Source organism: Neomonachus schauinslandi, chromosome 9 (assembly GCF_002201575.2).
Source record: "Neomonachus schauinslandi chromosome 9, ASM220157v2, whole genome shotgun sequence".
NCBI lineage: Eukaryota > Metazoa > Chordata > Mammalia > Carnivora > Phocidae > Neomonachus > Neomonachus schauinslandi.
This window is the reverse complement of record NC_058411.1, coordinates 74,369,109-74,385,360: the sequence shown is the minus strand read 5'-3', so window position 1 is coordinate 74,385,360 and position 16,252 is coordinate 74,369,109. Positions and strand designations below refer to the sequence as shown.

Genomic DNA, 16,252 nt, shown 5'->3' with positions numbered 1-16,252 from the left:
AGCAATAGACAGAATGAACCAGTCGATAGTATCAGAGTTTGTGTTCCTGGGACTCACGAATTCATGGGAGATCCAACTTCTCCTTTTTGTTTTCTCCTTTTTGTTCTACTTGGCAAGCATGATGGGAAACCTTGTCATTGTGTTCACTGTAACCTTGGATGCTCATCTACATTCGCCTATGTATTTCCTCCTGGCGAACCTCTCAGTCACTGATATGTTGTTTTGCTCAATCACAGCCCCTAAAATGATTTGTGATATTTTTAAGAAGCACAAGGCCATCTCTTTTTGTGGATGTATTATGCAGATCTTCTTTAGCCATGCTGTTGGGGGCACTGAGATGGTGCTGCTTATAGCCATGGCTTTTGACAGATATGTGGCCATATGTAAGCCTCTGCACTACTTGAGCATCATGAGCCCAAAGATATGTCTATACTTTTTAGTCACTTCTTGGGTCATTGGGCTCATCCATTCATTGGTTCAATTAGTTTTTGTGGTAGATTTGCCTTTTTGTGGCCCTAATGTATTGGATAGTTTTTATTGTGACCTTCCCCGGCTCCTCAGACTTGCCTGCACAAACACCCAAGAACTGGAGTTCATGGTTACTGTCAATAGTGGGCTCATTTCTGTGGGCTCCTTTATCCTGCTGGTCATTTCATATGTCTTCATTTTGTTTACTGTTTGGAAGCATTCCTCTGGTGGCTCATCCAAGGCTGTCTCCACACTGTCAGCTCATATCACTGTGGTGGTTTTGTTCTTTGGGCCACTGATGTTTTTCTACACATGGCCTTCTCCCACATCACACCTGGATAAATATCTTGCTATTTTTGATGCAGTTATCACTCCTTTTCTGAATCCAGTCATCTATACATTCAGGAACAAAGAGATGAAAGTGGCAATGAGGAGACTGTGCAGTCGTCTTGTGTATTACAGGAAGATTTTGTGAACGGATGGTATAAGATATGAAATCACAGATTCTCCCTCATGCTGGTTATAGAAAAGACATTATGCAATTTTAGAAAAATCCTCAACACTTAGGACATGTTATACGCCTAGAAATCTACTATCTATGATATTATGATACCTATTTCACCATTAGGTTAGAAGTCATGTTTTTTTTTTGATACTCTGTACATCAAAGTGCTAAAAAGTGAATAATACATGTTTTGTAACCTACATGGTTAGGAGAATGCTATCATGTAATTGAGTAAATAAAAAGGTTTTACGTTTTTCCTACATCGGACAGATTATTCTATTGATAGAGAAATTACGCATTTACATCATCCTCCATCTACTTACTATTCAAGTTTATATCTTTTTTTTTAAAAGATTTTATTTATTTATTTGAGAGAGAGAATAGAGAGAGAGAAAGCATGAGAGGGGGGAGGGTCAGAGGGAGAAGCAGACTCCCTGCCGAGCAGGGAGCCCGATGCGGGACTCGATCCTGGGACTCCAGGATCATGACCTGAGCCGAAGGCAGTCACCCAACCAACTGAGCCACCTAGGCACCCCTCAAGTTTATATCTTGATTTCAATTCTCTTTGTTGCTATTCTGTTTGCTTCTTATTTCTCCATTTTCTGCATCCTTTGCATCCTTATCAGGCACTCTGGAAATTGTTAACCCTATGTTAGATTTTTGAAAGTTAAAGGTAGAATGAATTGTCAATATCTTTTGTTCTAACTCCTTCTTTTGCACTAGCTATAACCCAAGAATTGAGGGGTGAAATCAATTAGCCCAAGGCACACAGCCAGAAATCACCAGAGATCCAGGCACCAGAAACCATGTTCCTGGTTGCCAGGTTAGTCCCCCTTCACGTTCAAATGATTTTGTATTTGAATTTCTGTGCATATGCTAGTCTTTCAGCTTTTCTTATGGGTCTGTTTGTACAAAGAGCTCTACATGTCTTATGTGTATTCCTTCTTTCTGGTAAACTGTCATTACATTTAGCACTTCCTTATTGTTTCTAAATCTTTTCTTATTTCTACCATGACCATACATTTCCTTGTTCAGGTCCTACCAAAGCTGAGTCTTAAAACAATGCATTAATTATAAAAAACATGTTTAGAATTCATTATTAAGCAGGATTCTTTTGTCTACAGTTGTATCAGAGATTTTTTAATTTTATTTTATTGTGTTATGTTAATCACCATACATTACATCACTAGTTTTTGATGTAGTGTTCCATGCTTCATTTTTTGTGTATAACACTCAGTGCTCCATTCAATACGTGCCCTCTTTAACACCCATCACCAGGCTAACCCATCCCCCCAAGCCCCTCCCCTCTAGAACCCTCAGTTTGTTTCTCAGAGTCCATAGTCTCTCATGGTTCGTCTCCCCCCTCCGATTTTCCCCCCTTCATTTTTCCCTTCCTACTATCTTCTTCTTCTTTTTTTAAACATATAATGGATTATTTGTTTCAGAGGTACAGGTCTGTGTGAGATTTTTGATTAAATTCTATTTTGTAGGCCTGAAGTCCCCCCAAATACTTACAATTAATGATGTTATTTCTTTTGTGGGAAAGAACGTCATTAATTAACTTTGTACTCTGCTTAAGTGACACTAAGATCATTGTATCTCTTCCAGAAAGAGAAATTAAAATATTTCAGCAAATTTTAAAATGAAATATTTAAAGAATATGTATGAAGGGTTTTTTCCATACATTGTGCAGCTTGTTATTTAACAAAATTACTAGACAATGGGATGGAATGCACGCACTAATTGAAGTTTCCTTCATGAGGCAATGAAATAATGATCGTCTGTCATCATTTGTGTTCTAGGGGAGGTAATGAGTGAGGTGACTCATATGGTGCTTTTTACAATCTAGGTATTGTTCTCAGGGCTTTACTTTGAATCTTATTGAGTAGATACTCTCACCATCCCCATTTTACACAGCAGGGGTCTGAGGCACGAAGATGTTAAATATTCTAAGTTGTATTAAGTAATCAGACTGGACACAAAGCCTTGTGGTTTTGATGCAGGATCTGTAATCTTAACTCCTGCACTGTAATGTATCTGGTAATAAAATATAACAAAATAACTGTTTTACTTGAAAACAACCTTGTGGGCTTCCTCTGGTGACCTCATCACCAACAAAACCCAGTATTTATGGGGTTAGTAAATTTACAATTATTTATTGTGTATGTAAAACCAACCAGGCATTTAGTCCAAGGCACTCACTACTATCAGGGAAGTTGAAATGCCAGATTTCCCCTGATATACTGTAGAGGAAGGAGCCTAAAGGCTCAAGATGTTTGAATGGATCTATTATGTGTAACCTACTTAGATAACCCCTAACTCTATCCTTCTGGGAGGGGCTGGGGGGCATGGCAACACCAAGATTGCTTTAACAAAAATGCCAGGAGGAAGGGCTGTGTGACAGCTCAGTGAGTATACATGACAATGATTCTCTCAGTACTTTCCCCAAAGGTACCTTTGACCATGAACTTGCATAATCATACACTAGGAATAAAGGGATATCACAACATTTTGAGGACTGTTGGGCACAGAGTCTGAGTTGAAAGGTATACTCAAATCCCTAAAGGGTCATTGTGATCCTTTATTTGAAGGGAGGCATGTGGGAGTTAACTATATACAAAGTCCCGGTCTAGATCTGGTGCATAGTGGGTCCACCAAATGACAACCCTCCCACCCTGTGATCATTACACCATTTCCTGGATGTATAATTTGAATGGATATACTTGGTCATTGGTACAACTGCCACACTGTTTCCTTGCCCTGTGGGTTTCAGGTACTGTAGAGGGGAAGGCACTGACTGTCACATCCATACACTCAGACAGTATTTTAAAAAGTACATAATATTCTGTAGGGATAGTGGTGGCAATGATACCCAAACAATATAGGAAGGGTGATCTCCACCCTCTGTCTATTTAATTCACCACTGTGGCCCCTACAAAAGTCAGGCAGATCTTGGAAAATGACAATGGACTATTGTAAACTCAATTCAGTAGTAGCCTCAATTGCAGTTGCTGTACCCAAAGTGGTATTGTTGTTAGAGCAGATTTTTTATTTTTTAAAGATTTTATTTATTTATTTGAGAGAGAGGGAAAGAGCAGGGGGAGCAGGGGGAGCAGGGGAAGCAGCAGAAGTAGAGGAGAAGCAGATTCCCCACTGAGTAGGGAGCCCGATGAGGGACTTGATCCCAGGACCCTGGGATCATGACCTGAGCTGAAGGCAGACACTTAAGCGACTGAGCCACCTAGGCACTGTAGAGCAGATTAACACAGCCTTGGGTATATGATATGTGGTCACTGATCTGGTAAATTTTCTTTTCCATCTTTTTCAGAAAGTAGAGTTAGAAACAGAATTTATATGGAATGGACATCAGTATCTATTTATTGTTCTACCCTTTGTCATAGTGTGAATAGAAATGGATCATCTGGATAGGTTATATATATTTAAGATTGTCTATTATATTAATGACACTACACCATCAAACCAGATAAGGAAGAAATGGCAAGTACATTCATGCTTAGGTCATACGTATGTGTTGTCAAGGGAGTGAATGAATTGCATAAAGAATATGGAAATTGCCCTATCATTAAAATTTTAGGATTTCAGAGACATGGATCAAAGACTTAATCATAGGAGAAAACACAGGCAAAAGGTCCTTGACATTGGTCTTGGGAATGATTTCTTGGATAAGACACTAAATGGACAGGCAACAAAAGCTAAAATCAACAATTGGGAAGGTATCAATCTGAAGGACTTCTATACAAAAGGAAAAGAATCAATAAATTGAAAAGCCAACTTACACAATGGGAGAAAATACATGCAAATTCTATATCTGATAAGGGGTTATTATACAAAATAATAAGAAAGTCATATAACTCATAGTAAAAAGCAATTAATCCAAGTAAAAAAGGATAAAAAACCCGAATAGACATTTTCCCAAAGAAGACATACAAGCGGACAACAGACCCATGAAAAGTTGCTCACCATCACTAATCATCAGGGAAATGCAAATCAAAACCACAATGAGATTCACCTCACACCTGTTAGGATGGCTATTCTTTTTTTTTTAAATTTTTTATTTAAATTTAATTGAGTTAACATATAGTTTTATTAATTTTAGGGGTAGAATTTAGTGATTCATCAGTTGCATATAACACACAGATGTCTATTCTAAAAAAGACAAGAAATGAATGTTAGCAAGGATGTGGAGGAAAAGGAACCCTTTTGTACTGTTGGTTGAAATGCAAATTGGTACAGCTGCTAATTTACAGTAAACATTATGAAGTTTGCAAAGAACAATATGGTGGTTCCTCAAAAAATTGAATATAGAACTACAATATGATCTAGCAATTCTACTTCTGGGTATATATTGAAAGGAAATGAAATCAGGATCTTGAAGAGGTATCTGTACACTCATCTTCACTGCAGCATTATTCACAGTAGCTAAGATACGGAAACAATGTAAATTTCTTTCAACGGATGAATGAGTAAAGAAAATGTGGTATATATACGAACTGGAATATTCAGCCATAAAAGGCAAATCCTGCCATTTGTGATAACATGATAAACCTGGAGGCCATTATGCTAACTGACATAGGTAGAAAAAGACAAATAATGTACAGTATCACTTATATGTGGAGTAATTTAAAAAAAAAGAAGCTGATGTTATAGATGCAGATAATAGAATGGTGGTAGCCAGGGCTTTAGGGGAGGTAGAAATGGGGAGATGTAGGTCAAAGTGTACAAACTTTCAGTTGTAGGAAGATAAGTTCAGAGGATCTAATGTACGATGTGGTGCTATAGTTAATAATATGGTATTGTGTACTTGAAGGTTGCTAAGAGTAAATCTTAAGAATTTTTATCACAGACAGACAGACACAGACACAGAGACACACAGCCCCAAGAGTTTACTATATGAGGTTACGGATGTGTTAATTTTCTTGATCTTGGCAATCATTACACAGTATATGTGTATATTAGGTCACTGCATTGTAAACTTCAAATATATAAAATTTTGTTTGTCAATTATCCTGAATAAAGTTTGAAAAAAAACTGTAGGAGTTCAATGGTCTGGGGAATGTCCAGACCATTTACTTTAAGAGGATATCCTCTTAAAGTAAAGGAAAATTACTGAACTTTGTACCTTCCACCTAATAAGGAAGCACAATGTCTGGTAGATTTCTCCTGTTTCTGGAGGAAACATACTCTGTAACGGAAATAGCACTCAAACTCATGTACTAAAAGATGTGAAAGGTTCTCAGCTTGAGCAGGGTACAGATCTGGAAAAGGTTTTATTTTCCAGCATTTCCAGATTTGATGCAAATAACCCTTGTACCTGGACCATCCTACTTGGCATACCCTGTAGTGTTAGAAAAATTGGTAGTGAAAAAAGAAAAGCTGTGAAGTTTATAGCAAGCATCAATTGGATAATCACAACACAATTTTTTTTATAATTCTGGACCAACCATTTCCTCCAAGGATTATAGTTCAAGTGAAATAGAGACACACATGATAACACAAAATATCACATCATACCATGGATCCACGTTAAAGAAAAGTAGGTGTTGGCACATGAACACTGGATCTATTGGTCGTATCAAGCTGTACCAACCAGAATCTGCTGGTCTAACAGAGGAATGGAAGGGCTTACTGCAGGAGCAGTTGAAGCCGCAGCTTGGACTTGATATTTTGAGATATATACATATATATACACAATAAATAATTAATATTTAAGCCTTCTAATGGAAAGAACTTCAGGGAATACCTCTAGTTGTATGCTTCCCTTGGAAGGAAAGGATAGCTGTGGTACAAATCTTACTAATTTGTGGCAGGCTTAATTGTTTGGTTTGTTCAGGGACTAAGAAAGAATGAGCTTATACAATTATTGGCATGGAGTTCTAGGGAGAGGTAGGTAGCTGGACTTCTCAGAAAAACAGAGAGAATGACAGTATTTGTGCCCATATAAGAGCTTAATTGAGGTTACTCATTGTACATGAGTAAGATGACCTGCCCCTGTGGTTGTCACTCAGCCTCTTTCCCCAGCTGTTCTAGAACTGCTTAAGTGGCATTAAAATATAGCAGCAGAGTTGATGTCTCTGCAAAAAATCAGCTACTTGAATTTCCCATCACTAAGGCTGATTTGCTTACCGTTGCTGCTGGTGCCCAAGCTGCCAATACAAAAGTAAATCGTCAGCTCCTTGTATGGTACCATATCTTACCTTACTCTGAGAGGACTGGGACTATTCACACTTGTGACAGATTGAAAGTTAAACCCTTCCTTTATGAAATGAGGAGATGCTTATCTTCATAGGGATATTTATCTCTATTTCTATCTATGTCTTTCTCTAATTTCACTTCACAGGGAAAGATATTATCTATCTATCTATATATATATCCTATATATTTTATATATAGACATATTATAAATATTAAAAATTCTTATAAATTATAAATACATGTGCTATACATAGTATGTAAAATATATAATGTACATTATAAATAAACTATAAATATGTTTGTAATATATATGTTTACATAATATAAATTATCTGTCACCTATTTATTTGTTAATTTTGGGTACTTCTTTGCCTTTCCTACCCACAGTGGTGTTGCCAGCAATACCATTTATTGATTCATAGAATACCTTCGTTGCCTTATATGTGGTTATGGTTTGATATATAATATTGCATTTGGGCATATTTTGATAGGAAGTGAAGTGTGACCATGGGTTTACACCCATTGCATTCACTGGACTTACCTGTGCTCCAAACCCCAGAAACAACTGGCTTGCTAGAGTAGGTAGTGGCATACAGAAGAAGGCTCAGTTTTTGTATCAACTGGGAGGTGAACATCTTGTAATTTCAGGACACTATCTGATGCAGTACATATCTTAAACCAGTGACATATATATATATATATATACACATACATATACATATAGCTACCTGTTTTAAAGCTGGAATATATGAATCCAAGGTAGAAGAAGTCACTCTAACAATAAAACCAAATAATATACTAGGGAAATTTATGCTTCCTACTAATGGGAGCTTTGATTTAATGGTATGCAAATCAGCCTTAGTGATGGGAAATTCAAGTAGCTGATTTTTTGCAGAGACATCAACTCTGCTGCTATGTTTTAATGCCACTTAAGCAGTTCTAGAACAGCTGGGGAAAGAGGCTGAGTGACAACCACAGGGGCAGGTCATCTTACTCATGTACAATGAGTAACCTCAATTAAGCTCTTATATGGGCACAAATACTGTCATTCTCTCTGTTTTTCTGAGAAGTCCAGCTACCTACCTCTCCCTAGAACTCCATGCCAATAATTGTATAAGCTCATTCTTTCTTAGTCCCTGAACAAACCAAACAATTAAGCCTGCCACAAATTAGTAAGATTTGTACCACAGCTATCCTTTCCTTCCAAGGGAAGCATACAACTAAAGGTATTCCCTGAAGTTCTTTCCATTAGAAGGCTTAAATATTAATTATTTATTGTGTATATATATGTATATATCTCAAAATATCAAGTCCAAGCTGCGGCTTCAACTGCTCCTGCAGTAAGCCCTTCCATTCCTCTGTTAGACCAGCAGATTCTGGTTGGTACAGCTTGATACGACCAATAGATCCAGTGTTCATGTGCCAACACCTACTTTTCTTTAACGTGGATCCATGGTATGATGTGATATTTTGTGTTATCATGTGTGTCTCTATTTCACTTGAACTATAATCCTTGGAGGAAATGGTTGGTCCAGAATTATAAAAAAAATTGTGTTGTGATTATCCAATTGATGCTTGCTATAAACTTCACAGCTTTTCTTTTTTCACTACCAATTTTTCTAACACTACAGGGTATGCCAAGTAGGATGGTCCAGGTACAAGGGTTATTTGCATCAAATCTGGAAATGCTGGAAAATAAAACCTTTTCCAGATCTGTACCCTGCTCAAGCTGAGAACCTTTCACATCTTTTAGTACATGAGTTTGAGTGCTATTTCCGTTACAGAGTATGTTTCCTCCAGAAACAGGAGAAATCTACCAGACATTGTGCTTCCTTATTAGTGATGGAAGGTACAGTTGTTTTATTCACTTTTAAGCTCCATTCACTGGAATGAATTACTATATAGTTAAATCTTTGTATACATCTCTAATTACTCAGTATAATGATTGCATAAAAATGAAGTTGTGCATATATTCTTCTACTATTTAAATTATACTAAAAAATTAAGCACAGTGGCTTTCTTGGAGATGATCAAGATGACCAAAATTAATTTTTTTTGAGTTAATATTTACCTATTTTCAGAGATTAATTCTAATGGGTAATTATCAATATTTATAAAAATTCCAACAAAATAGCATAAAGGTATTAAATAAAAATATTCCACTTTATTTCCTTCTTCCTCTCTAGTGTCTTATTATGAGTTTTAGATTACTGGTTGCCCTGGTCAAACCAAAGAGTTCTCTAGCGGTAAAGTCCCCTGATCCAGGAGCTCCTTCTAAACTATCATGTTTTTGCAATATCACTTGGTTATTGTCTTCTTGACCTGTAATTAGCTTCATTTCTTCTAATGGCAGGATTTTATATGTCACTTTATGTTAGAAAACATAGGAAAATTTCAAACTTCCTGAAGATGCTGTTCCCTTTACACAGGTAAAATAGAAGAATGGAAAAAAATTTAGCAATGCAAAAAGTGGCTTTAATTTTAGACATGATTTTGTTGTTGGAATTGCTATGAATATAAGTCATATCCTCAAGTGCATGAGTGTTATCCTAAAGCAAAGAAGATAGTATCCAGGATAAGGAACTGAATAGTATAGAAGAATAATTGTGAAAAAGTTGGTTGACATTTTGGAAAAGGTTAACTGACCTTGACTTTTAGCTGGAATCACATTGTACCTTGGGTAATGTGAAAGACATTAGAAACAGTCACATGGTTTTGTAGTATTTTGTATTCAGCAAATTAATCAGTTTGTGTTGATTATATAAATGTTTCTCACTCTCTGCCACTTGATCAACAGATGAGAAAGACTGATGACACAGGAAGATAACAAGGATAATTATATTTTTCTCCCCATTAGCTTTTCAAAAGAGATGGGTATAAACTGATCATCTTCTGTGAAAAGGGAAGCAAATTTATTAGGCACTTGTCAAGTTTATAAGATGGAAAAGGATTTCATAGACATTTCAATAAAAATAGAAGACATGGAGACCCCAAACCCCAAAGCCTAATAAACAATTTACAATGTAACAGCATTTTAAAATGTGATGTGAAAGATTAAAAAAACCCATAAAGCTTGTAAGAGATTAAACTAATTTTTCTGGTACCTTAATAGTTTGGAATTAGAGTGTTTTATATGAATTTTATCTCTAAGTTGTAAGTAGAAAGAAGAAAGGTTTAAAGAAGGTTGACAAATGAGAATTTTTTTGCATGGGAGGGAGAAAAAGATTCTAAGAGGAAAAATAAAAATATTGAGTTTTTTGCATCTTGCAAACAGAAAACTCAGGAGTGACTTTATTTGTTGCATTTGTGTACAGAAACAGTTATTTGAAAAGTCCTTTTCAAGATTTATTTTTCCCAGAATGATAAAAAGTAAAAGTAGAGAAGGCAGATTTTACTTGAGTATAAAGAAGGTTTTGTGACAATTTGGAAGGTAAAAATGCAGAAAGTGTGAGCTGAGAGAGATGTTAAACTCACAGTATCTTTATATTGAGGGAATTTATATGGATGATGATTTAGATTAGTACCTTTTTCAAACCTAACAGCTATCTGTAGATCCTTTTCACCTTGATAACTATTATTTAGAACTTCAGTTTCCAGTATTTCCTTCATCTATACAGGGTTAAATGTCTGGGGATCTGTTTGGAGGATTAATCATTTCCATTCAGATCAAGAAAAAGGATTAATCACAACAGAAGACAAAGAGCTAGACCTTGTCTTTTGCATCATGGATATTTAATTAGTTACAAAATTATGTGTATAATTAATATGTTTAATAGAAGTTATTTCAAAGCATAGCAAATACATAAGAGAGGGTGAGTTCAGAATACCATCGTTCAGTTTTTCCCTATGGGTATTTGATAACTTTTAGGTGAATAAACACATCTTTGTGTCTCTACCTCTGACTTTTGTTCTGGACTGAGATTTGGATATGACCCTGTCTCAAGTCACTTTAAAATTGTGAGGACCCAAACTTTTCAAGTTTCTGTATTCCCTGATATTTGAATGGATGTATTTTTATCCTTTTAGTGCTTCTAGTTCCATGTTCATATCTTGTTCTGCTTTAAAGTCACTTTTCCTAAAATTCTGTTCTTCCGTAGTTGATGGAGACTAGAGCGCCAAAAGGTAAATGAATCCATGGCTCTATGAGCATAGCTGATAAAGGCTTATTGAGACACTTTCCCAAGAGCCTTAGCACCTAAAAGACACTTGGAGATATAATACTATATTTGTGATTACAGAATTTGTCCAGAGTGGGTCCAGAAAGTAATGAAAATCATAACCTCATAAACTACCTTTTACTTAATTTAAAGTAAACTTTAGCCTTCTTTTCTTCATTATTATACATATATTTTCCTAATTTCTTCATCCTTTTAAAATTTTTATTCTTCTTTTTTCCTAACTCTTCTTCACTTCTACAGTCCTTTATTTTCTATCTTCTCTGTTACTTAGGAACTATGCAGTCTCTTTATCCATCTTCCTTAATTATATAATGGGACATGTTTTTGAATAATCCAAATATATCCTCTTGTTTCAGAAAATATTTATTTCCTGAAATATTTACAAATTCCTATTCTGTAACTGGTGTGGTTATAAGTTTTGGGATATACTGGACAATAAGACAGATGAAGTTTTTTACTCTGTGGGGGTTGCGGTACAATCAGGAAGGAGAACAAACAAAAAAATCAATGAATTACATTTGTAGAAAGTACTATAAAGAAATACAGTGATTTTTGAGAGCAAATATATTTAATCTACACAGGATGGTATTGATTTTGATCACTAAAAGACTATGAATATTATATCTATTATGTGGAAGGAGATAATCATAATGTATTGTTGAAATACTCTGGGAAACAAACTGAGGGTTACAGAAGAGAGGGGGGTGGGGGATGGGGTAACCAGGTGATGGGTATTAAGGAGGGCATGTGTGGTGATGAGCACTGGTCGTTATATGCAACTAATGAATTGCTGAACACTACATCAAAAACTAATGATGTATTATTTGTTGGCTAATTGAACATAATAATAAAAAAAATATCTTTTAGATATGAAATTTTGATGCTGTGTGCTGGCCAGTGCCATTTTATTTTCTTATTCATTCATTTATCTCAGGTGTTGCGCACTATTAAGGACAAGTGAAATAAAGGGAAGTAACCAACATTTGCTAAATATTTACACATTGAATAATACATGATGAGAAGCTTTATCTTTACAACTTACTCAGAGAAATTAGTATTATTCATTGCAGTTTCATAGATGGTTCAAGAATTTAATTAACTTGCCCAATATCAACTTAGTGGCTGAACCAGAGTATAACTCTTGGTTTTGTGAATCCAAAATCCATGTTCTTTCCACTATACTATGTTGCTTCTCTAAATAAAATTAAAATTACAAGGTAATGTGATAAGTCTTTTTATTTTATTTTTTTATTATGTTCTGTTAATCACCATACATTACATCACTAGTTTTTGATGTAGTGTTCCATGATTCATTGTTCGCATATAACACACAGTGCTCCATTCAGTACGTGCCCTCTTTAATACCCATCACCAGGCTAACCCATCCCCCCACCCCCCTTCCCTCTAGAAACCTCAGTTTGTTTCTCAGAGTCCATAGTCTCTCATAGTTCGTCTCCCCCTCCGATTTCCCCCCCTTCATTTTTCCCTTCCTGCTATCTTCTTCTTTTTTTTTTTTTTTACATATAATGTATTATTTGTTTCAGAGGTACAGGTCTGTGATAAGTCTTTTTAAAGAGGTTTGAACAAAATACTTTTCATTGCACCATGATGCCTTTCATGGTTTAGGCTGCTGAGGTCATGTGTTCAGTATTCTAGGGCAGTGCTTCTCAAATGGTGAAGACGTAGGTTCCCCTCCCCACCTCCCCAATCATGGATTGATACTCTAGTAAATACAAAATTATACATCTGGGTTTTGCTGTGATGTAAAATTGCTAGATAAGTTTCTTAGCACTCTCAATTTCTGTGCATACCATGATGCAAACTCATAAAAGACAGTTTATGGACCTGCACCTCTGTGTGGACCACTTCTTCATTACTTCAGGGAATCTAAATATGAATAAGTCACAATATCTGCTTTCAAGGAGCTTACAGTCTTTTGGTGAGTTAGAACTGTACCTAGGTTACTAAAACACAAGACATAGTAAAATAAATGCTAGTGATATAAAGCAGACCTCACAGACATGGTTAAAATTTAATAAGCCTTGAAGATAAATATGTTCCAGGGGTGGGGAGTTAGGAGGAAGGGTCTGTTTGTCAGAATAAGCCTTGTAGTTTTGGAAGTGAATGAAATAGTTTAGAAGTGGTGAGGAGTTTTGTGTGATTGGAAGCAGGCTATAATAGTCTTGAACCAAAAATCAAAAGAATTTGGTATTGAATTCTTATTACCCAAGTTGAGCAATCTTATAACTCAGGACAAGGATCATAGTATCTACCCTGGGAAGAAGCAGAGTATTAGATGCAGAGAAAACTTGGCGGCTATACTAGTAATAATAAAGCAAGACTTTGTAGACATTGTAAACATTTAAGTAATATTAAAGATGAATATATTCCCAGAGGTGGGGACTGGGATGGAAGAGAAGAAGGATCTGTCTTTCAGATAAAGGCTTATGGACTTGGAAGGGATTGAAATAGTGATTAGTTCTGCATGACTAGGGCCAGATCATATCAGTTTTGAACCAAAAATCAAAAGGTTTGCCTCATGTTGACTATGTTATAACTCATGAATAATCACGGCATCAATCCTGAGAGGAAGCAGAGGGCATCAAATGCAGAGACAACCTGGTGGTAGAGAGCAGCTCCACATGACAGCCACCATTTTTCTGGGTAATCACATTTGAGAGGCCATGAGCATATCAGGTTGGTTCTAATGCTATAGTAGAAACAGGCCTTCATAATTTTGACCTCTCTCCCAATCTATTAACATAATTATCATAATTTACATTTTCTCCTATGTCCTTCTTCAGGTAGCAGTGCCAACAAAGCCAATGGATGGAATGAATCACTCCGTAGTGTCAGAGTTTGTGTTCCTGGGACTCACCAACTCCTGGGAGATCCAACTTCTCCTCTTTGTGTTCTCCTCCATGTTTTATGTGGCAAGCATGATGGGAAACTCCCTCATCATGCTCACTGTGACTTCTGACCCTCATTTGCACTCCCCCATGTACTTTCTGTTGGCCAACCTCTCCTTCATTGACCTGGGAGTTTCTTCAGTCACTTCTCCCAAGATGATTTATGACCTCTTCAGAAAGCGTAAAGTCATCTCCTTTGGTGGCTGCATCGCTCAAATCTTCTTTCTTCATGTCATTGGTGGTGTGGAGATAGTGCTGCTCATTGCCATGGCCTTTGACAGATATGTTGCCATATGTAAGCCTCTCCACTATCTGACCATCATGAGCCTAGGAATGTGCATCTTCTTTTTAGTGGCTGCCTCGAAGACAGGCCTTATCCACTCTGTGGTTCAACTGGCTTTTGTGGTAAACTTACCCTTCTGTGGTCCTAATGTATTGGACAGCTTTTACTGTGACCTTCCTTGGTTCATCAAACTTGCCTGCACAGACACCTACCGAATAGAGTTCATGGTCACAGCCAATAGTGGATTCATCTCTGTTGGCTCCTTCTTCATACTGATCATTTCCTATATCATCATCATTCTCACTGTTCAGAAATACTCTTCAGCTGGTTCATCCAAGGCTCTGTCCATACTGTCAGCTCACATCACTGTGGTATTCTTGTTCTTTGGTCCTTTGATTTTTTTTTATACATGGCCAATTCCCTCCATAGACCTGGATAAGTTTCTGGCCATCTTTGATGCTGTTCTCACTCCTTTCCTGAATCCAGTCATCTATACATTCAGGAATCAAGAAATGAAGGTGGCAATGAGGAGAGTATGCAGACAGCTAGTGAGTTAGAGGAAGATCTCTTAAGTGATGCCTGTATTGTAAAGAGCCCTTGTTGAGTACTGATGTTCATTATTGATGGTCAAACTTAGAGAAAAGCTCTCGTTTTCTTACCTTGATTTGATTATACATGATGATACTGGGTCTATTTTGTCTTTCACTCAGGGGGGAGGGACATTCACTTTTGAAAAAAGAGTATTACACAGGAAGTATTTTTAAACCAATGATTATAGTAATCTCAAGACTAAATTCCTAAGGAACAGTATTTATCTGAAGTAATTTTTAGAAATATAAGAGGGTATACTTCTTTCAGGCCTTCAGAACATGAAGTATCTCCCAATCTACCTTAATACAGCATGAATTCATCTTAACTTGACTACATCTGCAAAGACTATTTCCAAACATGGTCACATTCACAGGTACTGGGGATTAGGATTTCAACTTATATATTTGGTAGACACAAAACCACCCACAACAGTGGTGTAGGTAGTGTAGGTTCTTAGAACGAGAATGGCTGTAGTATAGCTACCTATTAATCAGAGTGAAATATATTTAAAATAAACAGAAGGAACTTCAGCTCTTTCATAGGTAATTAACTCTATTTTATTTATTTATTTATTTATTTTTTATTATGTTCAGTTAGCCACTGTATAGTACATAATTAGTTTTTGATGTAGTGTTCAATGATTCATTAGTTAAGTATAACACCCAATGCTCATCACAGCACGTGCCCTCCTCAAAACCCATCACACTGTTACCCCTCCCCCCACCCTCCTCCCCTCTGAAACCCCCAGATTGTCTCTCCGGGTCCAATAATAGAGCATAAAAAGTCAGCATAAGACACAAAGTTATTCTTGGGAGCCAAAGAATCTCTGCTAACTTGTATGGTTACACAGAAGGTAAAGAATAACATTTACTGCCTTTAGTCAAGAGTAGAATGAATATACCAAGGTAATTTGTCAGGACATTGTAAATGAGAGGAAACCAAATTCTGGTCTTGCTTCAATATAGTATTTGGTCATAAAGCATTTCTGTTTTTAAAAATAAAGCAATTAAAGCTGGGCTTTTCAAACTGCCAAAATATTAACATATATCATTGTTTATTTTCAGTCTCATTATTTATATTCATATATATATGAAACCAAGGTAAG

The 16,252-nt window shown here is 36.3% G+C and overlaps 2 protein-coding genes across 2 annotated transcripts; both read left to right on the top strand.

Annotated features, from left to right (window-relative positions):
- On the top strand, positions 1-943 carry LOC110585306 (olfactory receptor 4F15). Its single transcript, XM_021695518.1, has one exon. It carries the CDS (start codon positions 14-16, stop codon positions 941-943), a length of 930 nt encoding a protein of 309 aa, XP_021551193.1. The 5' UTR covers positions 1-13.
- Positions 944-14,189: 13,246 nt separating this feature from the next.
- On the top strand, positions 14,190-15,113 carry LOC110585307 (olfactory receptor 4F3/4F16/4F29-like). The gene has a single exon (XM_021695519.1). It carries the CDS (start codon positions 14,190-14,192, stop codon positions 15,111-15,113), a length of 924 nt encoding a protein of 307 aa, XP_021551194.1.
- The last annotated feature ends 1,139 nt before the right edge of the window (positions 15,114-16,252 follow it).